Source organism: Eutrigla gurnardus (assembly GCF_963514095.1).
Source record: "Eutrigla gurnardus genome assembly, chromosome: 17".
In the NCBI taxonomy this organism is placed as follows: domain Eukaryota; kingdom Metazoa; phylum Chordata; class Actinopteri; order Perciformes; family Triglidae; genus Eutrigla; species Eutrigla gurnardus.
Genome location: NC_139928.1, coordinates 17,212,088 through 17,231,187, shown reverse-complemented (window position 1 = coordinate 17,231,187; position 19,100 = coordinate 17,212,088). Strand labels below are relative to the sequence as shown.

The 19,100-nt window shown below is 43.9% G+C and overlaps 1 protein-coding gene across 1 annotated transcript in view; it reads right to left on the bottom strand.

Annotated features, from left to right (window-relative positions):
* Positions 1 to 486: 486 nt before the first annotated feature.
* ext1c (exostoses (multiple) 1c) overlaps positions 487 to 19,100 on the bottom strand; it is a 69,582-nt gene continuing 50,968 nt past the window's right edge. Inside the window, exons 3-12 of the mRNA XM_084032760.1 lie at positions 13,352 to 13,445; positions 10,818 to 10,925; positions 8,205 to 8,324; positions 5,753 to 5,885; positions 4,961 to 5,079; positions 4,767 to 4,862; positions 4,321 to 4,407; positions 4,046 to 4,206; positions 1,309 to 1,480; positions 487 to 1,213 (exon numbers count right to left, since the gene is read on the bottom strand). Of these exons, the coding sequence (XP_083888886.1) occupies positions 1,028 to 1,213; positions 1,309 to 1,480; positions 4,046 to 4,206; positions 4,321 to 4,407; positions 4,767 to 4,862; positions 4,961 to 5,079; positions 5,753 to 5,885; positions 8,205 to 8,324; positions 10,818 to 10,925; positions 13,352 to 13,445 (1,276 nt within the window). The 3' untranslated portion in view covers positions 487 to 1,027. The remainder of the gene's footprint in view (positions 1,214 to 1,308; positions 1,481 to 4,045; positions 4,207 to 4,320; positions 4,408 to 4,766; positions 4,863 to 4,960; positions 5,080 to 5,752; positions 5,886 to 8,204; positions 8,325 to 10,817; positions 10,926 to 13,351; positions 13,446 to 19,100) is intronic.

Genomic DNA, 19,100 nt, shown 5'->3' with positions numbered 1-19,100 from the left:
TCGTTAAGATTGCGTTTAAGAACGTCAAGGCGTGTCCGCCGACACACAATGATGCAGATTCTCACCCTGTTCTTTTGTATTCATCCGTCTTTACCCACCCAACAGCTGATCAGTGCAGCACTCCTCCACACAAAGGCCTTTTGATTGCCGTTATTGTATTTACAATCATTTTTACAGCCAATACAATCAGCCCAAAGGCCGTCTCCATCAAGTTGATTGATGGGAAAATAAAATCAGGATTTCAACCGGGACCAGTATGAAGTCGGGTCTCTTCTTGCCTAATCAACATACGCTTTCTGCTTTATAGTCTCATCATACATCTGTTGCACTGGTGTTTTTTACTTAATGAGTATCTTAAAATGTATCATGAGGCAATCTGGTTCCTTCATCTCTGCTGAAAATATTTGTTTGAGTCGTGTGTGTGCGCCAAGTTAAAGGGGGGGGGGGTAACCTTCAAGTTAATGCAGCATCATGCCATCGTTTGCATTTATAAATCTTTTTATTGGTTTTACAGTTAGCATTTTTGATGTGAAATGATCTGTTTCCATGGCAACAGTCCCTGCACGGAAACGCTGAGGGGAGAGCGTGGCACCAGTACCAGTCCCTTCTGGCATGAAAATGGCCATTTCCATTCCATTTCTCATTGTCACAGCGACAGCGCTGACATCTGAAGTGTTCACAGGCGTTCCTTGTTTTCCGTTGCCCATTAGAGATTGTCCTTTCTCAGTGAGGGGGCCAATCACAGGGACTCTTCCCCCAAAATCTCCCCCTTTGTTGTCTCACCAGACTCAGAAGTGGGGAAATCATTTGATGCTCCTTTCAAACTTTTGCAAGCCCCTTTTTTCTTCATATTTATATGTATAAAGTCCAGAACAGTCCACCAGGGTCTGTCTGATGATACGATCATGATCTTTGTCCACATCCCAGTGAAGAAGAATCCCATTTCGACTGTCCACCAGTGATTGGTCAGTTTGTCCGTCCAAAAGGCCACTAAACGGGACCGTCCCAGGGCCTTTGTCCATCGTTTTCACGCCCTCTCCAGGTCTTTGTACTTCTTACGGAGGACGGACACTTGATCTTTGAAGAGCACGGGGTCCAGGCGGAACTGAGAGTGGACCAGAGGCATGTAGCCAAACCAGTTGGCGAAGGCGTTGACACACTCCTGCCGCTGGTTGAAGTGCTCCGGGTTGGCCCAGGGGACGGTCTTTGTACCCTGAGAGGCAGAACGAGACGCCGTTATATATCATCCAGTACCGACCTGACAGTCGACAGCATCACCGGACTAGTAAACACAGAGTGGGAACCTACCTGTGGACTGGGCAACTCTTTGTACTGCTTCCTTTGAGCCACTTTGATTGGTGGCAGGTGGGTCACGGCAGAGACCAGGAAGTTCATCAGGATGTCCTCGCAGTTGGAGGTGCGATCCACGAGCGTCCGCAGAGACTGGGGAAGGTAGTGGGAGAACAGGTAGTGGTAGTACCTGTGGGGTAGAGGAGACGTGTGTTACAGGCATGTATTATGGTTACAGTAGTTTGGATCACAGCCACAGGTCGCATCAAACCACATTAACTCGTCATATAGAAAAGGAAAAAGGATACACAAGCTCAAGTTCTCAGTAAATTCGGCTTGTGTCCAAAATGACGTACTTCTCCCTGTATAGTGGACTATATTTCACTATGTTTAGTGAGAATTATTATACACTTAGTGGACTCAAAGCGTCTCACAATTCATCCTGAATAGTAGACGAGCATTATATAAAAAAAAACATTTAATGTGAGTAGAGAACTGTGTCACAACACAGATGGTCAAAAAGTGCTTTGAATCAATTTCTTAATTAAAATACACTAATTTCCTCCACATCGGCAGCATATACCGCTCCTTTGTTCCAACCTTTCACAATAAAAGCCCATGAAATATATACCTGACGTCACTGCTTACCATGGGAAATTAAATGACAACAAATTAGCTTGCAACATCAATTTATTACAAAAAAAAAACATGTCGGTATTTGTTACGGATGGTCCACCACGCACCGTTGATCTGGCTCGTTTTAATTGGACGACAGCTGTGATGTAATTAACGGGGCAGAGAAAGTGGTTTTTTTTTTTTTTTCATTTTCCATTTCCCCTGGATAGTGATGAGGGAGGAGTGAAGGGGTGAGTGATTTCGGACACTGTTCCCTGCAGTCTCTCAACACCCACACAGGTGTTTTCAGTTACCCCGGGGCTTTAATGAGGATTCATGAGGTCACGGATCTTCATCAACCAATAAGAATGATAGCGGTGTCATCTGTCCCACCCCCAACAGGAGGCTCGGGAAGATGTAACTCAATTAGTGTCCTGAGCAGAGGTCTAATCAGCCAACTCAAAACACCTGTGTGGGTCTACAGAGGCTTTAACAACAGTTAGTTGATATTATTGTTATTATAAATCCATTTTTTTTGTCACATTTGGTTTTAAACAGGCTTTTTTGCACTTACAACAATTAACTACAGGAGCACGGAACATGATGTGAAAAGTAGATGTAATTCTGTCAGCTAGGACCTCCATTACACATTGTTTTATTATTCATCTCGCAGGAATACTTTGTCACATCCGTCTCCCTATTATTAGTGTCTAATCTCAATGTGTACTCGCACCCACAGTACAGTAAATCCCTTCAGACAAGCACATCAGCTAAACACCTAAAAAAAAAAAAAAACCGTCTCCCAGTGAATAAAGAGAATCTAATTATCTCAGGTGGAGGCCAGGCGGCGAGCACCTGTAGGTTAACAGGCATCCAGAGAAAAGCGTGGATGGTGGGATGCATGTTAATGATATGGATCTGGGACAAGTTAACCATTTCACCTCCAGTGGGATTTGATATTTATAGAGCAAAACAAACCCTGTGGTATTATGAGTACGTTCTCCGTTCCCTCAAGAGTTTTGTAATGATGTGCAATTCAGCCGCATTACTATTGTCAGCCTTAACATCTGTCACTGTCTGCTTCTAAACATGGTTTAATTGGGTGAAGGGACTAAAATGAACAACATAACATTATGTAAGTTGCCTTTTCCTACTTTTTTTGTAAACCAATCCAACACACAGTATGTAATTAGCTTATTTGAGTGTAGGACTATAGCTTGAGGGTCATGGGCCTTAACTTTGGGCCGTAAGGATTTAAAGAATTACTTTAAAAAAAAAGTGTTTTCACAGACAGTGTTGACAAAAATGACCATTGTGTCTCAAAAGTGTGGTGAGATTTCAACAGCTGTCAAAGTGCCCTGCCTGTGGAGTAATTACATTCATATTGTATAGGAGCTCACATCTCTCTGCCGTCGCACATATCGACTTCAGGCTTTCTTTTCCCGAATTGATCGAGCTGCTTGGAGTAACCTCTGGGGAATTCAACCTCCCCTTTTCTTTTCCCTCTCCTTCGGACCACACACATCATTATCCTCCCTCACACTGTTTCTCACCGTTTGTCGGTTTTTGCTTTACCTGAGATTCATGTAATTTGCTAAAATTAGGCATGCACACATGTTACAGTAAATCATGCAAATGTATGCAAGGTAAAATATTCAAATGAAAAGCACACATAGCTCGAGATGGAATTTTGTGTTTCTAGCGATGTGACATAAGAAGGCAGCATTAATCAGACTCCAGACTGAAAAATCGACTTTTGGATGCATTGTTATGAAATGTTGTCCAGAAATTCTTGGTGCCCAGAGGATGAACCCTAATGATTTTGGTGATCCCTTGACTTCCTTTAATGCCACCATCGGATCAACCCTTCACTTTGTCCGATAATGACGACAATAAGTACTTTGACTTTAGTGATAATTACCAAACGTTAGCATGCTAACACGCTAAAGATGGTGACACCGGTACGTTAGCATAGTTTTCGCGACCTTAGCACCTAGCCATGTGGCTAGAGCAGCTAACACGACTCTTGACATTTAGCTTACTTGTTTTTAAGATCACGAAAATGTATGAGGAGGCAAAATACTAACAACAAGCTCTAAATAGCACGTTGTATGTAGCTAGCTACGGTCTGAAGGTGTACCTGTGGTAGAAGGCAGCTCCAGTCAGGACGATGGAGTAGTCGTTGGTCCATTTGGAGGTGTACCCCCAGGCACGCTTCAGGGGGTCCCAGAAGTGGCTCCTGGGAGGATAGCCCACGATCCGTTCAGGGAAGCTCCGCCACACCAAGAAGGCAAAGTTCACCTGCGAGTACAGTCGTGGGTCACTTTTTATATGTTGCTCCTGTTTTTCCCGGGGAATATTGGTATTTTCTTGCAGTCGTGCTTGTGTGTTTATGACTAAGACGTGTCCACGCACCTCACTGGTCAGCAGGACTGTGTCCTCATCCAGGCTCAGCACTGCTTCTGTCTCTATGGCAACATGAGGTAGGAACCGACTGGTGGTCTGAGAGGAGACATAAAGTATAGTAAATGTGGCGACTGAGAATGAGTGGGAGATGAGCATCATGTCATAGTAAATGAGTAGAATTTTGCTTTTGGAGTTAAAAAAAAAAAAAAAAAAAATGACAAGGAGACGGAGAAGAAATGTTGAGGATGAGTGACATTTATGAAACTGAAACGCCGCGTGGATCAGTGGACATGTCAGATATACACGGATTTGAAAAAAAAAGGATGGAAAAAAATAGAGCAGAGAAATGGAGTAACGGAGACTCAGAAGGAAAGAGATACACAAACAGACTGGCTGACAGTTTGTCGTGCTGTCACTCAAGTCGTGGTTGAGTTGTGAGTGGCTTTGGCTCTCACCTTCCTCCTGCCGTCTGTCACGGTGAGGGGGACGGGCATGGGAGGCCATTTGCTCCGACTGGGTGGCGGCTTCTCGCTGTTCCAGAGGATGATGATCTGGAGAGGAGGAGGAGGAAGGAGTTTTACAAAACGCATAGAGAGACAGATGCATTAGACGGATCACAAATGATTCCTTTTCATTTCCTTTTTCATACCTGGGAGCAGTATTTGGACTTGGAGACCACTTGAAGCAGCTTCATGATTGGCTGAGACTGGGAGACCAATGGGGAAACAGCCTGGATGACAGCAGTGAACTCTTGACCCGGACTGACCCCTGAACAAGATCCAGAAAAAATATATATATAAGGACTATCAGGGATGAACAGAACAATTTAAAGCTGTTATGTTTAGATTTTGACAATTTATATTTCTGGCGCCCCCCACTGGTGGTATCAAAAACTACATTGTGGTATAGACGAACAGGATTGTCCAAATTTTTTGAAAATAAAAAATGGATACCATTAGAATGATCTTTTAATTAACTCCAATGTAAACCCATCCACACTTTGTATACTGTATATGTTAATGTATTTGACCATAGTTGTGTTCCCTAACTTAAATCTAAATACTCAATACTTGACTAATTACGTGGTTATTATTTTATTTATTGTATCTGTGTGCATGTCAGGAGCAAAAACGTAAAATTTCCTGTGAATATGGAAATTAATTTGACCTCGAGTCACAGTTTGAAGGCAAGTAAGTTGTGTACACATTGAAAAACGTGGCTTTAAAGTTGAAATAACCTATTTTTAGCACAATCTCAAAATGACAACTAACACAGACGAGCACCGCCGTCAATATTTGATTATGAGTTGCCACGTTGATTGCTGATTTGCCACCTCCGCCTCGGCAGCACTAGCACGATGACCTCATCGACGTCTCCGAGCTGTGCGATCAACATTTGCGTGGTTTGCTCCGACTCATTTGAATGAAGGGTGTGTGTTCACCTAATCCCAGGTAGTAGAAAGGGAAGTGTGCGAGGTGGGTGGAGTACTCCGGCAGCACCAGCAGACCCCCCGGCAGGGCGTTCCACATGTACTTGTTCCTCGATACGTGAGAGAACACCCGGTCTTTAATGATCTGCAGAGGGGGGAGAAGAAGAAGAAGAAGAAAAAAGAAGAGATGAGGGTTGAAATGTAAGAAGCAGAGAGAACTGTTAAGTGGCTGTTGTGCTCATCTGGTATAAGCCTGCACCGCATTATTCCCCCCCTCCCTCCTCTAAGCCGGTGGATGAGAGTCTCGGAGCCTTGTGTAAACTCCACTGCAATTCGAGACACTTTAATATTTGCGTATTACAGCCCCGATGTTCTCTGTGTACTTCCCATTTCACACCAACAGGAGGTGTCCACACAGCACACGCTCCGGAGCCCTCCGCCTCCCTGACCTCAGGCTGACTGCACAGCTGTCTCCCATGGGGGAGAGGTTCCCCCTCTGCATGCTGTATGTATATAAGCAGCTTATCACCAACCTCCAGAGCCTCCCCCTTTATTATCTCTAGCATAAATCCCCCAGCAGCAAATACATTAGGGGGCTGCCAGTCTTGCCTTTTATAAACATGAGAGAGCAAATCCTACCTCTGACTGTGTGATTTCTTCAGATTTCAGAAAGAGTTAAATCTTCATTTTTTTTTTATGTGCTAGAATTACTGGTAGTGTGTGTGCAAAAAAAACCCCAATCATATAAGGAGGTTGTCTTTGCATGCATTGTCTAACCCTTGGGCTAACCTTCAAATGACATTCTCGTAGCTGGAGGAACTACTTTTTTTTTTTTAAGTGCATTTCTTTTCAGCTTCTTCAAAGGCAGGAGAGCAAAACAAAAGAGAGACAGAGAGGAAGACACATGTATGAGCAAGACTGGAAGCGTGAGCCGTGAGGAAGGGGAGGGAAATAACCCAAATGGCAACGACTCGTTCAAAGATGAAAACCTTCTCTCAGCCTCACCTGTAAGCGGGTGAAAAGGAACCATTTTTCTCACTTTGCGATACGAGCAAACGGGCGAGGCAGACGCCGGCAGGTTGAGACCGATATTTTGCGAGGTAATAATATGTCATTTTTTATATATTAGGGGGATTTCTTCGAGACTTCAGGCAGATCGGATGTGGCCTGCTTTGAAAATGTTCTCTTTGCTTCGACACAAAGCTGAGGTAGTAAAAGAAAAAAAAAAACAAGCAACCGGGCCAACGTCCAACCCCGTAATCATAATGATAGAAGGGTTTGATCCGAATGTGAAAGGCCTTTCTGAAAGAGGACGGATGATGATAGCACACGAGGCGGTAAACCGCGGAGAGGCAGCGACTACGGTGTGGCTGCCTGCTCGACAGAAAACCCCTGCGTTTACAGCGGTGGCTTCTTTTTTGGAGATGTTTTCACTTCGCATTCCCGAGGAGAAGCGAGTATTCAGAGCGGTACAACTTTTTAATTCCAAAAGTCAGCAGCCAAAAGCAACATTATGCAGAGGCGGGAGACGGACAGGAGACCTCGTGGTGGTGGTCAAAGCTAAGACGTCCAATACAGTCAAAGTTGTACTGACTTTTATTACCAGAGTTTAGTTGGAGTTTAGAGTTTTATATCCGTCTGACTGGGGAGCAAAATCAATTTCACATCGAGTTCAGATTTGATTAAATATTAACAGATTTGCAAACCATCTTGACAGTATTTTGCTCGGTTGGGTTTGTTGACTCTTCTGTAGTTGCATTCTCTAAATGGGAGATGTCGTAGCCGTCAGACACCCATGCTATCTCCAATTTACAATAAACTTTGCACAGTTATCATCCTGTTAGTAACCAAAGGGGGGTTACTTGATATAAACTAACATTGTAAGACATTGGTGAAGGATGTCTTTACTATTCAGACTGCGTTTCAATGGTGGAAATCCGTTCAGCCACTGTGGAAATGTCCGTATCTAAAGAATAAGAATTGAGGGCAAAGGTTTCAAGGAGAAACATCAGTAGGCGATCAGCTGTGGGAGGTTTTCAACATCAAACACAGTGGTGATAATGCATTATTGAAGAATGATAATGGGAATTATTTCGTTTTTAGTGTATATTTGTATTCTTTTCTATCGTGTTTTCTATTTGAGGTCACTGTGTGAAGGGAAACTGCAAAATAAGAATGTCATTGACGATTAAAATCTTGAATATATGATCGTTGCAAAAATATTGTCAGTGAGTGACCAGCAGTTGTGAGGTATTAAGAGACTTGATCTTTATAAGTCATAATAAAATGTGTCATAATGTGTTATAATTGTTGTTATAAAGCATTCTGAATATTTGTTTATAACTTTAAGCATATTATATTGCATTATAAGTATGTTGGTAATGCATTCTACACATGGAAAGTGTTACCACACGTCCGGACTTCCTGTCGCCTTCACGCCGAGTGTGCTACGTGGGATTCTCACCTCCAGCGTGGTGAGGACGATCTTGTCCACGGAGGAAAAGTAGGCCTCCCACAGCATCTGGGTCCGCTGTCTGAGGGCCAGGACTCTCTCGTTCCCGACTGCTCTCACCGTGGACGGCACCTGAAGACCGAACATGAGACGACGTCAACACCCAGGCAGTGAAATTAAGGAGCAATTATCAAAAAAACAGAGGAAAAATAACTACAGAGAGTTGTTTTCACTTTGGTTGTTGTTTTGAAAAGCGAGTCGTGTCTCTTAAAATAAACCAGAGGAAAATAAGGAAACGGCATTTAAGTGATCAAAACAGTGTAAACTGAATCGAGTGGTCGCTTAATGAAGAAAAAAACACACATTGGACACAGAGCTGATTTAGTTGTTGTGTAGATAATGACATGCCTCAATTAGTAAGGACCACATTCGGTTGGGGTTTCAAGTGAATCGCCCCAAAATTGATTTAATCACTTAGAGAGTTAAGCTCGGTGGCTCAATCAAAGTGGAAGGAAGCCGCGGTGAACTGAGGAAAAGTGAGAGCGGTTGACTTCCTTTAAACCCCAGCGAAACACATTTTCTAACGAGGAACGGTTAAAGAAGAAGAAGCCTCTAAATCTCCTGTTTCATTAAATCCTCATCCTTGTTCTTTCAACCTCTTTGCACACTTCCCTTCCTCCGCATTTCACTACTTCACTACCTTCCTTTTCTGAAGGCCTCCTTTGCAAAAAAAGAATCACTCTCCTTAACCCCAGATAATAGTCGCCGTGACTATTTTGCATACGCATTATAAAGACTTGCAGGTGTGCAGAAACTCTGCCCTCATTTGAAATCGCTGCCCATGCTTTGAGCTCTCGGGGACTCGTTCCTGCTCATTAGCCGAATGCCAATTCATGTCCTCTGTTGGTCCAGATCAATTGCAGAGGAGACATGATGTACTTTGTGTGCGGGGGGGGAGAGATAACGGTTGTAGCCGGCTTTGCTTGGCTCATTGTGTTTATTTGTGTGGATGAAGAGACACGGACACGGAGGACGTGCGAGTGCTTTTGAACTGAAGCTGGATTAAGGTCTCGAAGGGCGCCGACCTCTATCCTCTTGATACAGGTATTAAAGAGCCGCAGTGATGATGCCACGTTCTATAAGATAAATCACCATCCTCTTCCATGTTGTTTTCCCAAGTCTGTGTACATTGAACCCAAAGACAAAGCCCTTATATGCTTAGCACTGATTTACAGTCGAGCTGAAACAGCATTTCCAGAGGAACGTATTTCCGATGAAACGGAACAACGTCGGGAGGAAATTGATGTGATCGTCGGAGAGATTAACTCAGGAGCGTCTCCGGGTCTCTGCAGAGCCGACGCTGCAGATTGATTGATGATTGGATGTCATGACATCATTGGTGGATGCTGCTTGGTAATAGCTGATGTAAGCATGCATCGTATTTTATTTGGCCAGGAATACAGAGATATTGGATTTTGATATAAATGTATGAAGAAATAGATTTTTTTGGTATTTTTTTTCTGACATATATAGATAAAGAGGTGACAACATAACCGGGTTGTAATCGAAAAGGGTTCAAAAGGATTTATTTTTTCATTTCAGCTCATCTTTAAGAAGACAAATATTGATTCTGTAGGAAATACGAGTAGAAATACTTTTGTAAAATGTAATTATGTCTGTGAAGGATTTTAAAATGTAAAATAGTTGCAACTTGCCGTTGACTTTAATGGATTACTTTGCTTGGATTTGGGCCTTTTGACTTGGAATAATTTGATAAAACTTTATTTGAAAGTGAGCAAATCAAACGTCCATTTTTTCAGCAGCCAATCATGAAGCACGAACATGACGGGTAGATGTGTTTGGAAGTGCAGACCAGTGGACAGACGGACACCTGACTTGTTTTAGGACCTGAATCAGAAAGTTTAGGACTTGGGACTAGTTTCTCTTGGAACTTAAGTCTTCATAGTATCACCATACATGTGATACGGCTTGTAACACACAGCATGTGTCCGGCAAGAAGAAAACTAACAAAGTGGATGCTTGTTTTGAAAATGGGTTGTGCGAGGACATTCATATAATTCATCTTTCAAGAAATGAGACATCGGGGTCGGACATCTGGCAAACAGCTTTACGGTGCGTTAGCGCTACCAACTGGAATGGAGCGTGGATGTGAAAGTATGTCCGATTGCCCTCGGTCTACAAACGATGCGTTCAGGCACTGTATCGAGTGTAGGTCACCCGAGTTTTGGGAGGATTCAGAGCTGTAGACGACTATGTGCTGCGTTGGTTGGAATCTGCTCTGCGTGAAAAACACAGCGGAAGAAATGATTGTTTATCGATTCTTTGAATTTACTTTAATGACCCTGTTGCACATTTAGCAACTCATTTGCATTTTCTGTCAATTTCTGGAAGCGTCGTCCGAGGCTCGCTCTACCCAGGATGACCTCTTTTATTGGAACACGACTGAAACGCAACTTTAATGTAAAAGAAATACACAGATGGTTCATTTCTGAAAGTGCAGTGAGGGTTCGTTAGCGTGCCCTAAATCCAGCCATCACGATATCTCAGGTGTGTGTGTGTGTGTGTGTGTGTGTGTGCACCTGTGAATAAACCTCCGTGTGTTACCTGTAGCAGTAATCTCTCATCTCCTTCAATGACCGCCTGGTTCCACTGTATGACATCGGAGAAGGGCAGCTCCCACCCGTTACTCAGCAACACTGGGACACACGCCGCCTGGACACACACACACACACACACACACACACACACACACACATTTTAAGAAACCTAGGGAAACAGCAACACTGATAAAGCGACTGATAACACACTGATAAATTCCACATACATCACTTTAATTGTGATCAGCTGCAGTTTGACTGGGCTCCTTCCTCGCTGCCAGCTCCTCTTTGGCAGGAAACAACATAACATGACTGATACTACAGCTGCATGCGGATAAAACAATCTGTATGGTTCAGCCCCAGCTGCTTGGCACTGCAGGCTGAGCAGACAACATAATCAATACCCTCGTTGTGTAAATGTATGTGCAGCCGTGAGTGTGTGTGTGAGTGTGTGTGTGTGTTAGGCCCCTATAGGGGGGATGCAGTGAGTAATAAAACTTATCTCCACTTTCCCAGGAAGCCCCTGAGGTTTGTAACCTGTCACTCGTACACATGCAAACACACAGATGCGGCTGACAGGGCTGGATCTTCGGGTGCTAATTAGGCAAAACCACTGAGAGGACATATGGAGGTAAAGCTGATGCGGGGGGAAAAACGAGAGGGATGAAGGGATGGGAGGAGAATAAGAAGGAACCGGTTGATCTGTGGAGGCATCATGCTTTATTAAAGTAGATTTTTTTTTTAATGTTGCCTTATCCGCTCTTTCACTGACAGGTTTTTGATGTTGTTCCACTTTTTTTTTTTGCTTTCCAAGCCTTCGCCCCTCTCTGTACTCCCCCCCCTCCCCCAATTTCTCTCCACTCTCTCATCCCATCCTGATCTCTTCCTTTTTGTATGTGATCTGGAGTGTTGATAGGTCCCCCCCCCCCCCCCCCAAACCCCCGCCCACCACGCACATTTTTTTTTATATAATTAAACCACCAGAGAACAGCAGCAGCAGCAGCCGAAATTGGCGGAGATCAAACGCTCTCCGCGGCCCACAGGGGGCTTCCACGCTCCTGCATTTCATCCGAGAATAAACCTGCTGAAGGACACTCGAACAAATAGGAGGACTTGTATGTGTGTGTGTGCGTGTCACAATGAGCTGCGGGGAAACGACGAGGTCACACGTACAGCGATAATCCAGGGCCTGTACATTTTTGAAATGCGGCTCCAGGCTCGTCTGAGTCTTCTCCCCGAGAGGTGAGGCGCTCCGAGGGAAACATTTCCTAGCCCTCCGTGCCTGGAGGGAGGCGAGTACGAACGCCTGTGAGTCGTGTTTTTGGGGGGGGTTTGTTTGCATTGGGAGATAGCGAAGTGGGAGGGTTTGAGTAAATGTGTGTGTGTGTCTGTGTGTATACTGGAAAGCTGGCAGGAGGTTTCCTACCACACTGGTACTGGTAATTGCCAGTTCTTTTGTGGGCTTGGCTGGCACTAAAATAAAACACACACACACACACACACTTTAAAATCTTGAAAAGTGCCTCGAATGGAAAACAGAGGATGGGAAGAGAGGACAAAGGGAGAAGACAGAAGGAGAGAAGGGACCATGGCTGCTGCCTGCTGCCAAGCCAAGTGGGTTTGTGTGGATTTGTCCATTCAGCAGAGCATCAGCGGCGAGGGCATGCTGCCACTCCTTCCGGACCATTCACACACACACACACACACACACACACACACACACCGGGGATCAGTGCGGCCGGGGGGGAACACTGTGGCAGCCAGAGAGTTCAGCGTTGGGCGAATCTAAAAACAGACGCCGCTGCTTCCTGCACTGGTGTGAGACCGTCGACTTGGGTGGCAGCGAGAGAACAACAACAGGCAGACTGGTTGCAACCTGGTCCTCTCACTCCACCGCCTCTGCGGTTCCTTCATTGTTAGTGTACTTGCACATTTCACTGATGGACTCACATGAATCCAGTGTGTAAGTGTGTGTGTGTGTGTGTTAATGGGCCCATTTTAGTGTAAAAAGCCGGGCCAATAGCAAATAAAGCCTTTATGGTTGGATCTGCACTCAACACAACACAATGGTCCGGGGGAAAACACTTGCAGATGTGACCATTAAGGTGTCAATAACCAAAAGACTACATAAACCACGAACCCTGGAACATAAACATACGGCATCCTGTTGTACTTCCTTGTTGGCCGAACTGTATACGAGCTGCAGCTCGGGGAGGCAGAGCTGTTTTTCCTGGAAAAAAGTGTAATTTGGTCACTAACGGTGTTACCCAGAGGGAAATGCTGCAGCTAATGTTGTTTTGATGATTGCTGCGTCGGCGTGTGGCGTGTGGAGATTTCAGCTGTTTGCTTATGCGGGCCTCGGAGAGAAACGGGAGAGTCGGGCAAAGAATGTAAATCAACATCGCTAGTCATAGTCGTGTTATGTGTATCGTGCAACTTAAAGCTGCTGAAAAGTTGTTTTGCTCGACAATTGATTGATGGAAAATGTTCTCGTGGTTCACCAGTCTTTAATGATATATAGATATATATATATGTTTATACCTGTAGAGACTCCAGGAAGCGAAAGGAGCCCAGACGTCGACCTCGAGGCACCAAACAGAAGGTGGAGTTGTGGAGGAGCTCCTGGTAATCAAACCTAACAAAGAGAGGAGAGAGAAATAATGACACATGAATCGGTGTTTATTTCATTTAATTTCATTTTAGCAGCATTAGCGCTCTATTGGAGAATCTAACAATCGGTTCAAGAGAAAATATGGATTTGAAACCATTTAAACCTGACTTCAAAGGTAAATATAGTCTGAATATAGGCATAGGGGGCGCCACACCAGGGGGTTTGTATTTGGTTGTCTGGGTTAAGACATAGAGCAAAGTTTTCATGAAAAAAGGAAAAAAGATGCAATTAAAAGTGTTTAAAAATGATGAATCCTTGGGCGATGTAATAAGGAATATAAGGAAATAAGGAATTGAAGTCCTTATAGACCTAAACGTTGGTTTGGGGGAAAAAAGAAGAGATTATAGGAATAAAATGAAATAAGGGAGAAAACTCAAAGAAAAAAATGTCCACTGCTATGTCAACGATCAATATATTGACTTGTGCACGACGGCACCAGGAAAGCAGCGACCCCCTAACTACCGAAACAACTTAATGACAGCAAACAAATCCAATAAACAGCCTGCCAGCGTGGCGGCACAAGCCTCTTTTGATAGATGATATTTAACATCTGTCACACAGGAAAAATAAACCAGGACTTTAGTGGCTTTCCATTTCTGATATTTAGTCGTAATGGATCAGATTATGTGCAGTTATAAATCAAATAAAGCCCCCCCGCCGCTGACATGTTGGCTCCACGACAGATAGCTACTGTAAATTGGAAAAACACATCCATCACTTCTACTCTCTGTTCACTATTGATTGGTGTTGTAGACGTGAAGGCACTGGCTGCCTCCCTACGTCACCCGGGGCGACCGCCACCACTTCATGCTCACGTTTCTCGGAGAACTCCGCACCAATGCTCGCCTTCATCCGCTAACGGACGGAGTAACGGCACAGTAAACAGACTGAGGGGGAACAAACAGCCTCTTATGGGCAGAGTTCACTCTGCTCCTCCTCATCCCATTCCTCCACGACGCCCCCTCCTTCAGCTCCCTCCTCGTCTTCCTCTCTCTCTCTCTCTGCATGTTTATTTTGCAGAAGGGACGTCAGTGTAAAATACGCCCGCCATTAATCTTCTCACTTGCTTTTAGTCATTTTTCTTTTAACCCTTCGTGAGTGACGAGACGTTGGCATCTTTTGGCTCCCTGGATGAGGAAATTGGGAGATTTCATTGCTGATGTTGGCATCAATTAACACTCAAGATCTGAATGCATGTGACTGTGACAGAAACACACACACACACACACACACACACACACACACACACACACACACACACACACATAAATGCACGAGCACCAGTGTACTGAAAGGCAGCCTTGTTTTAGCGTAAGCCACGGTTCTGCTCTGATATCCCTCCACCTGTTGATTGAGCGTTGCCATCGCCACGGCGATGTGTGCGTGGGCGTGTTGCGGCGGAGCCGTGTGCATCCGCAGAGAGCGGGACGATGTACATTTGAAATGAATCTCCGGGCCAACGCATCAGTCACGACGGTTTAAGAGATTTACACGACGTATCTCTGAGGGATTCCTGTGTCCAAATCTTGTTCTGAGCGTTGGGATTTAGGTAAACATGCTCGTTTAGCTGTGCATGAGTAAACAGATTTATAGAACGACACAAGTCCTCTGTGTGTTCACAGGTTTGGGAGGAAATAAACGAGTAACCGAGAGCCCGTTGCATTCAAAAATTAGTATATTTAGTAAGAAGAGTAACTAGAATTTTCTTTGGGCATGTGTGAGGATATAGTCATATTTTCCTGGTTATGCAAAGATGGGAGGGGGAAATTTATTCATTGACATTGCAAGGCTGGCTCAGTAAACCCTGCTGCAACATGACAATGCATGAATTATATGTAAGTATCATGTAATTATAAGTATTTATGTTTATAAAAACATGGAAAAACACGACAGAAAACACCTATGTTTCCTTTTTTCTTGCTTTAATCTCTGTTTTAATCTCTGATCCATGTCTATCCATGTTTTTGCTTGTAAATTTACTCAGTGATGATCATTTATTTTTCCCACCCTCATATGCCGCCATATGTTCACGTGTGTGTTTGTATGTATGCTGTCCGGTGTGAGACAGTGGCACCTTCTGTATGTTGCAAATGCAGTGAAACTGAGCTCGTTGGTATGACTTCCCCCTCCGTCCCTGTTGGACGTGTTAGTATATGTATATATATATATATATATATATATATATATATATATATATATATATATATATATATATATACGCATGAGTTGGTCTGTCTAGCCAGCCAGTCTGCCGGCTGCTCTTCTTTAATGAGAGAACGTACTTAAATGTGGGAACAAGTGAATCGTCTCAACAGCACAACAACAGACGACCAAGCCTGCTGCGTCACGTCTTCACCTTCTTCTTCTTCACCCTCTTCTTCTTCACCCTCTCCTTCTTCCTCACCCTCTCCTTCTTCACCCTCTGATTCATCTTCACTCTCTCCTTCTTCACCCTCTGATTCTACTTCACCCTCTCCTTCTTCACCCTCTCCTTCTTCTTCACCCTCCTCTTCTTCACCCTCTCCTTCTTCTTCACCCTCTCCTTCTTCACCATCTCCTCCTTCTCTCTCCTTCTTCACCCTCTCCTTCTTACTCAACCTCCTTCTTTTCTCTCTCCTTCTTCTACACCCTTTCCTCCTTCTTCACCCTCTTCTTCTTCTTCACCCTCTCCTTCTTCTACACCCTGTCCTCCTTCTTCACCCTCTCCTTCTTCACCATCTCCTCCTTCTCTCTCCTTCTTCACCTTCTCCTTCTTACTCAACCTCCTTCTTTTCTCTCTCCTTCTTCTACACCCTTTCCTCCTTCTTCACCCTCTTCTTCTTCTTCACCCTCTCCTTCTTCTACACCCTGTCCTCCTTCTTCACCCTCTCCTTCTTCTACACCCTTTCCTCCTTCTTCACCCTCTTCTTCTTCTTCTTCTTCACCCTCTCCTTCTTCTACACCCTGTCCTCCTTCTTCACCCTCTCCTTCTTCTACACCCTCTTCTTCTTCACCCTCTTCTTCTTCTTCTTCTTCACCCTCTCCTTCTACACCCTGTCCTCCTTCTTCACCCTCTTCTTCTTCTTCACCCTCTCCTTCTACACCCTGTCCTCCTTCTTCACTCTCTACACCCTCTTACATTTGTGGCTACAATAGCAACCTGGAAATGTAGAATCCACAGGAAGACTTAAAGAAAGTAGCAATGCAGTTTTGCATGAATATGCCCTGGGTTATTATGAATGTGTGTCTGTGGACATGCGTGTTAGAGGAACAACAGGAATGTCATTGTTTTCATTCATTTTTCAAGGAATATTTACATTTGCATGTTCCAGCCTCATACAAATAGTGCTGGTGTTCACATGTTAGTAAATTGCAGGATAGCAAATTAAATATGTGAGCTGATCCCGAAGATGTTGTCGTGAGCTCTGGGAGCTAATTTGGTTTGAACCAAGCGTTTTTAAAACGCCTCTCCCGTTTATCATGCACGCAAGTGAAATCGGAGCATGTGCATGAGTGGATATCTGAGTCAAATGAGTCTGTGATTGGGCCTCGTAGGTAAACTCAGCTAAATAACAGTGACTCACTGTGCATCCATGCGTACGTGATGGCGTGTGGTTCTCGTGCGTGGCGAGGAATGTAGCGCGTCGCTGGACTCCCTGCATGCTAATGTGGGAAAGCATGCACACGGCATTATGTACCGTAACGTACACGCATGGGCTTCCAGTATAATGAAGAGGGAATTTAAATGAACGCTACGCAGTTTGCATGATTATGTGGGAGCCCTCATTGTGGACGTGGATTATATTAGATTATTTGAGTGTATTTGAGTGAATACAGTGGATTTATGGTGTAAGCATGCAGCTATGAATGCAATATTAGTGAAGTAAAGACATAAAATAGGAATAAAAACAACAACAAAAATCAAAATAGTCAAACAATTAGACATTCCAAGCAATATTTGCAGAGCAACGAAAATCATAATCAATTTTTTCTTCTTCTTTACAGCTTGGAAAGGAGTGAGAAGAATAATAACTTATGTACTCTCACCCCTTCTCCATAACCCGTCTCCAAGGCCGCCAGCAAGACCGGCAAGAAGAGGAGAAGGTCCAGGAAGGAGAGCTACGCCATCTGCTTCAATATCCTGTATTTTGCCTGTTCCTGCAACTTAATTTTTTTGCTTTACTCTCATCAGCATTGTTTCCGGACACAAAAGGTCGACATTTTCAGAGAAAAAGTTTTAAAAACCTCTTCACAATTCCTGCTCAGCCCCAAATGGCAGACAGACAATAGCTGGTGGAGCATTTAGCAGCGAAAGAGCCAGGAACCATCAGGCCTCAAAGAACATCAAAGTTGCTCCTGGCAAATTGTCAGGATTATGAAGTTATATTTTTCTAAGAATGTCCCCTTACTGTTCACTCTTCACTGGGAAAGAGGAACGTTATTCATAAAGCATCTTAGCCCTTAAGAGAGCTCCCAAGGTGAAGAAGCGTGAGGAGTGAGGAGGAGGACTTTTAAGAGGCTTAAGATTTTCTTAAGCGAGTAGAAATACAAAGAGGCGGGATGAACGTTCTCTCAACGCTGAATGACGGTGACTTAATGAAACACTGAAGATTAGATCGTGCGGGGATAATGTTTGTGGTCGATCTCATTAGAGATGCGTTCGCGTCTCCCACCCGACGCAGTGAGTAACTCCAGGACGTTTCCCAAATCACTCCTGAGCTCAGACTCACTTGCTTGAAATCCTCAAGAGCGATTGTGAACGCAGCCCCAGACGTTTCCCTCAAGAGACAAAAACCGAGATTAAGGAAGAGTGAATATTAGACTAACTATTCATGGCGTGGACACAAAAAGGTCTGCATGCTAATGTCACTCCGTCTCTGCTCGATGTATAAATAATGGGGGTGAGTATTTGCAAAAACTTCACGATACGATACGTATCACGATACTTTGGACACGATACGATACATTTCACGATACTTTGGACACGATACGATACGTTTCACGATACTTTGGACACGATACGATACGTATCACGATATAGTGATATAAATAAAGATGAAAACACAAGAACCTGTATATGTACATCAGATGATATTGATCAGAGGACAAATTGAGTCAAAACTATTTCATTCAAAACAGCCTCTCCATTTTATTAATTCCCATGAAATTCACTGGAATAAATACTGAAAATAAAATGAAAAAGGATAAAGTACTGCATTCACAACGCGTCTAAACATGAATCTTTTTTTTTTTTAATCAATCTTTGGAGTTGAAAAAAATCATCTGTTTCTGTTGACTCCAAGTAACCCCAAAAAAGAAGAACTGTATGATTAATAGATTATCAATCAGCCATTCTATGAATGTTTGGGCGTTACTAAATGTTACTCTACAGTGTCTGAATACGTTTTCCATCTCATCTTTGCTCTCTTGATTGCACATTTAGCATTTGTGTTTTTTGACGACAGACTGATTGTGCATAAACACACTTGCATCTGTACAAGTCAGCACCGTCTTTGCAACCCCCCACCCCCCACCCCCAGCAGCACACACACATGTTAAATATTCAACATGGAGGTCTCTGTCGAAGGATGAGAGAAGCTGATTGTGTCGTCGAGATGTCTTCAACTTTCTGTGCTTCTA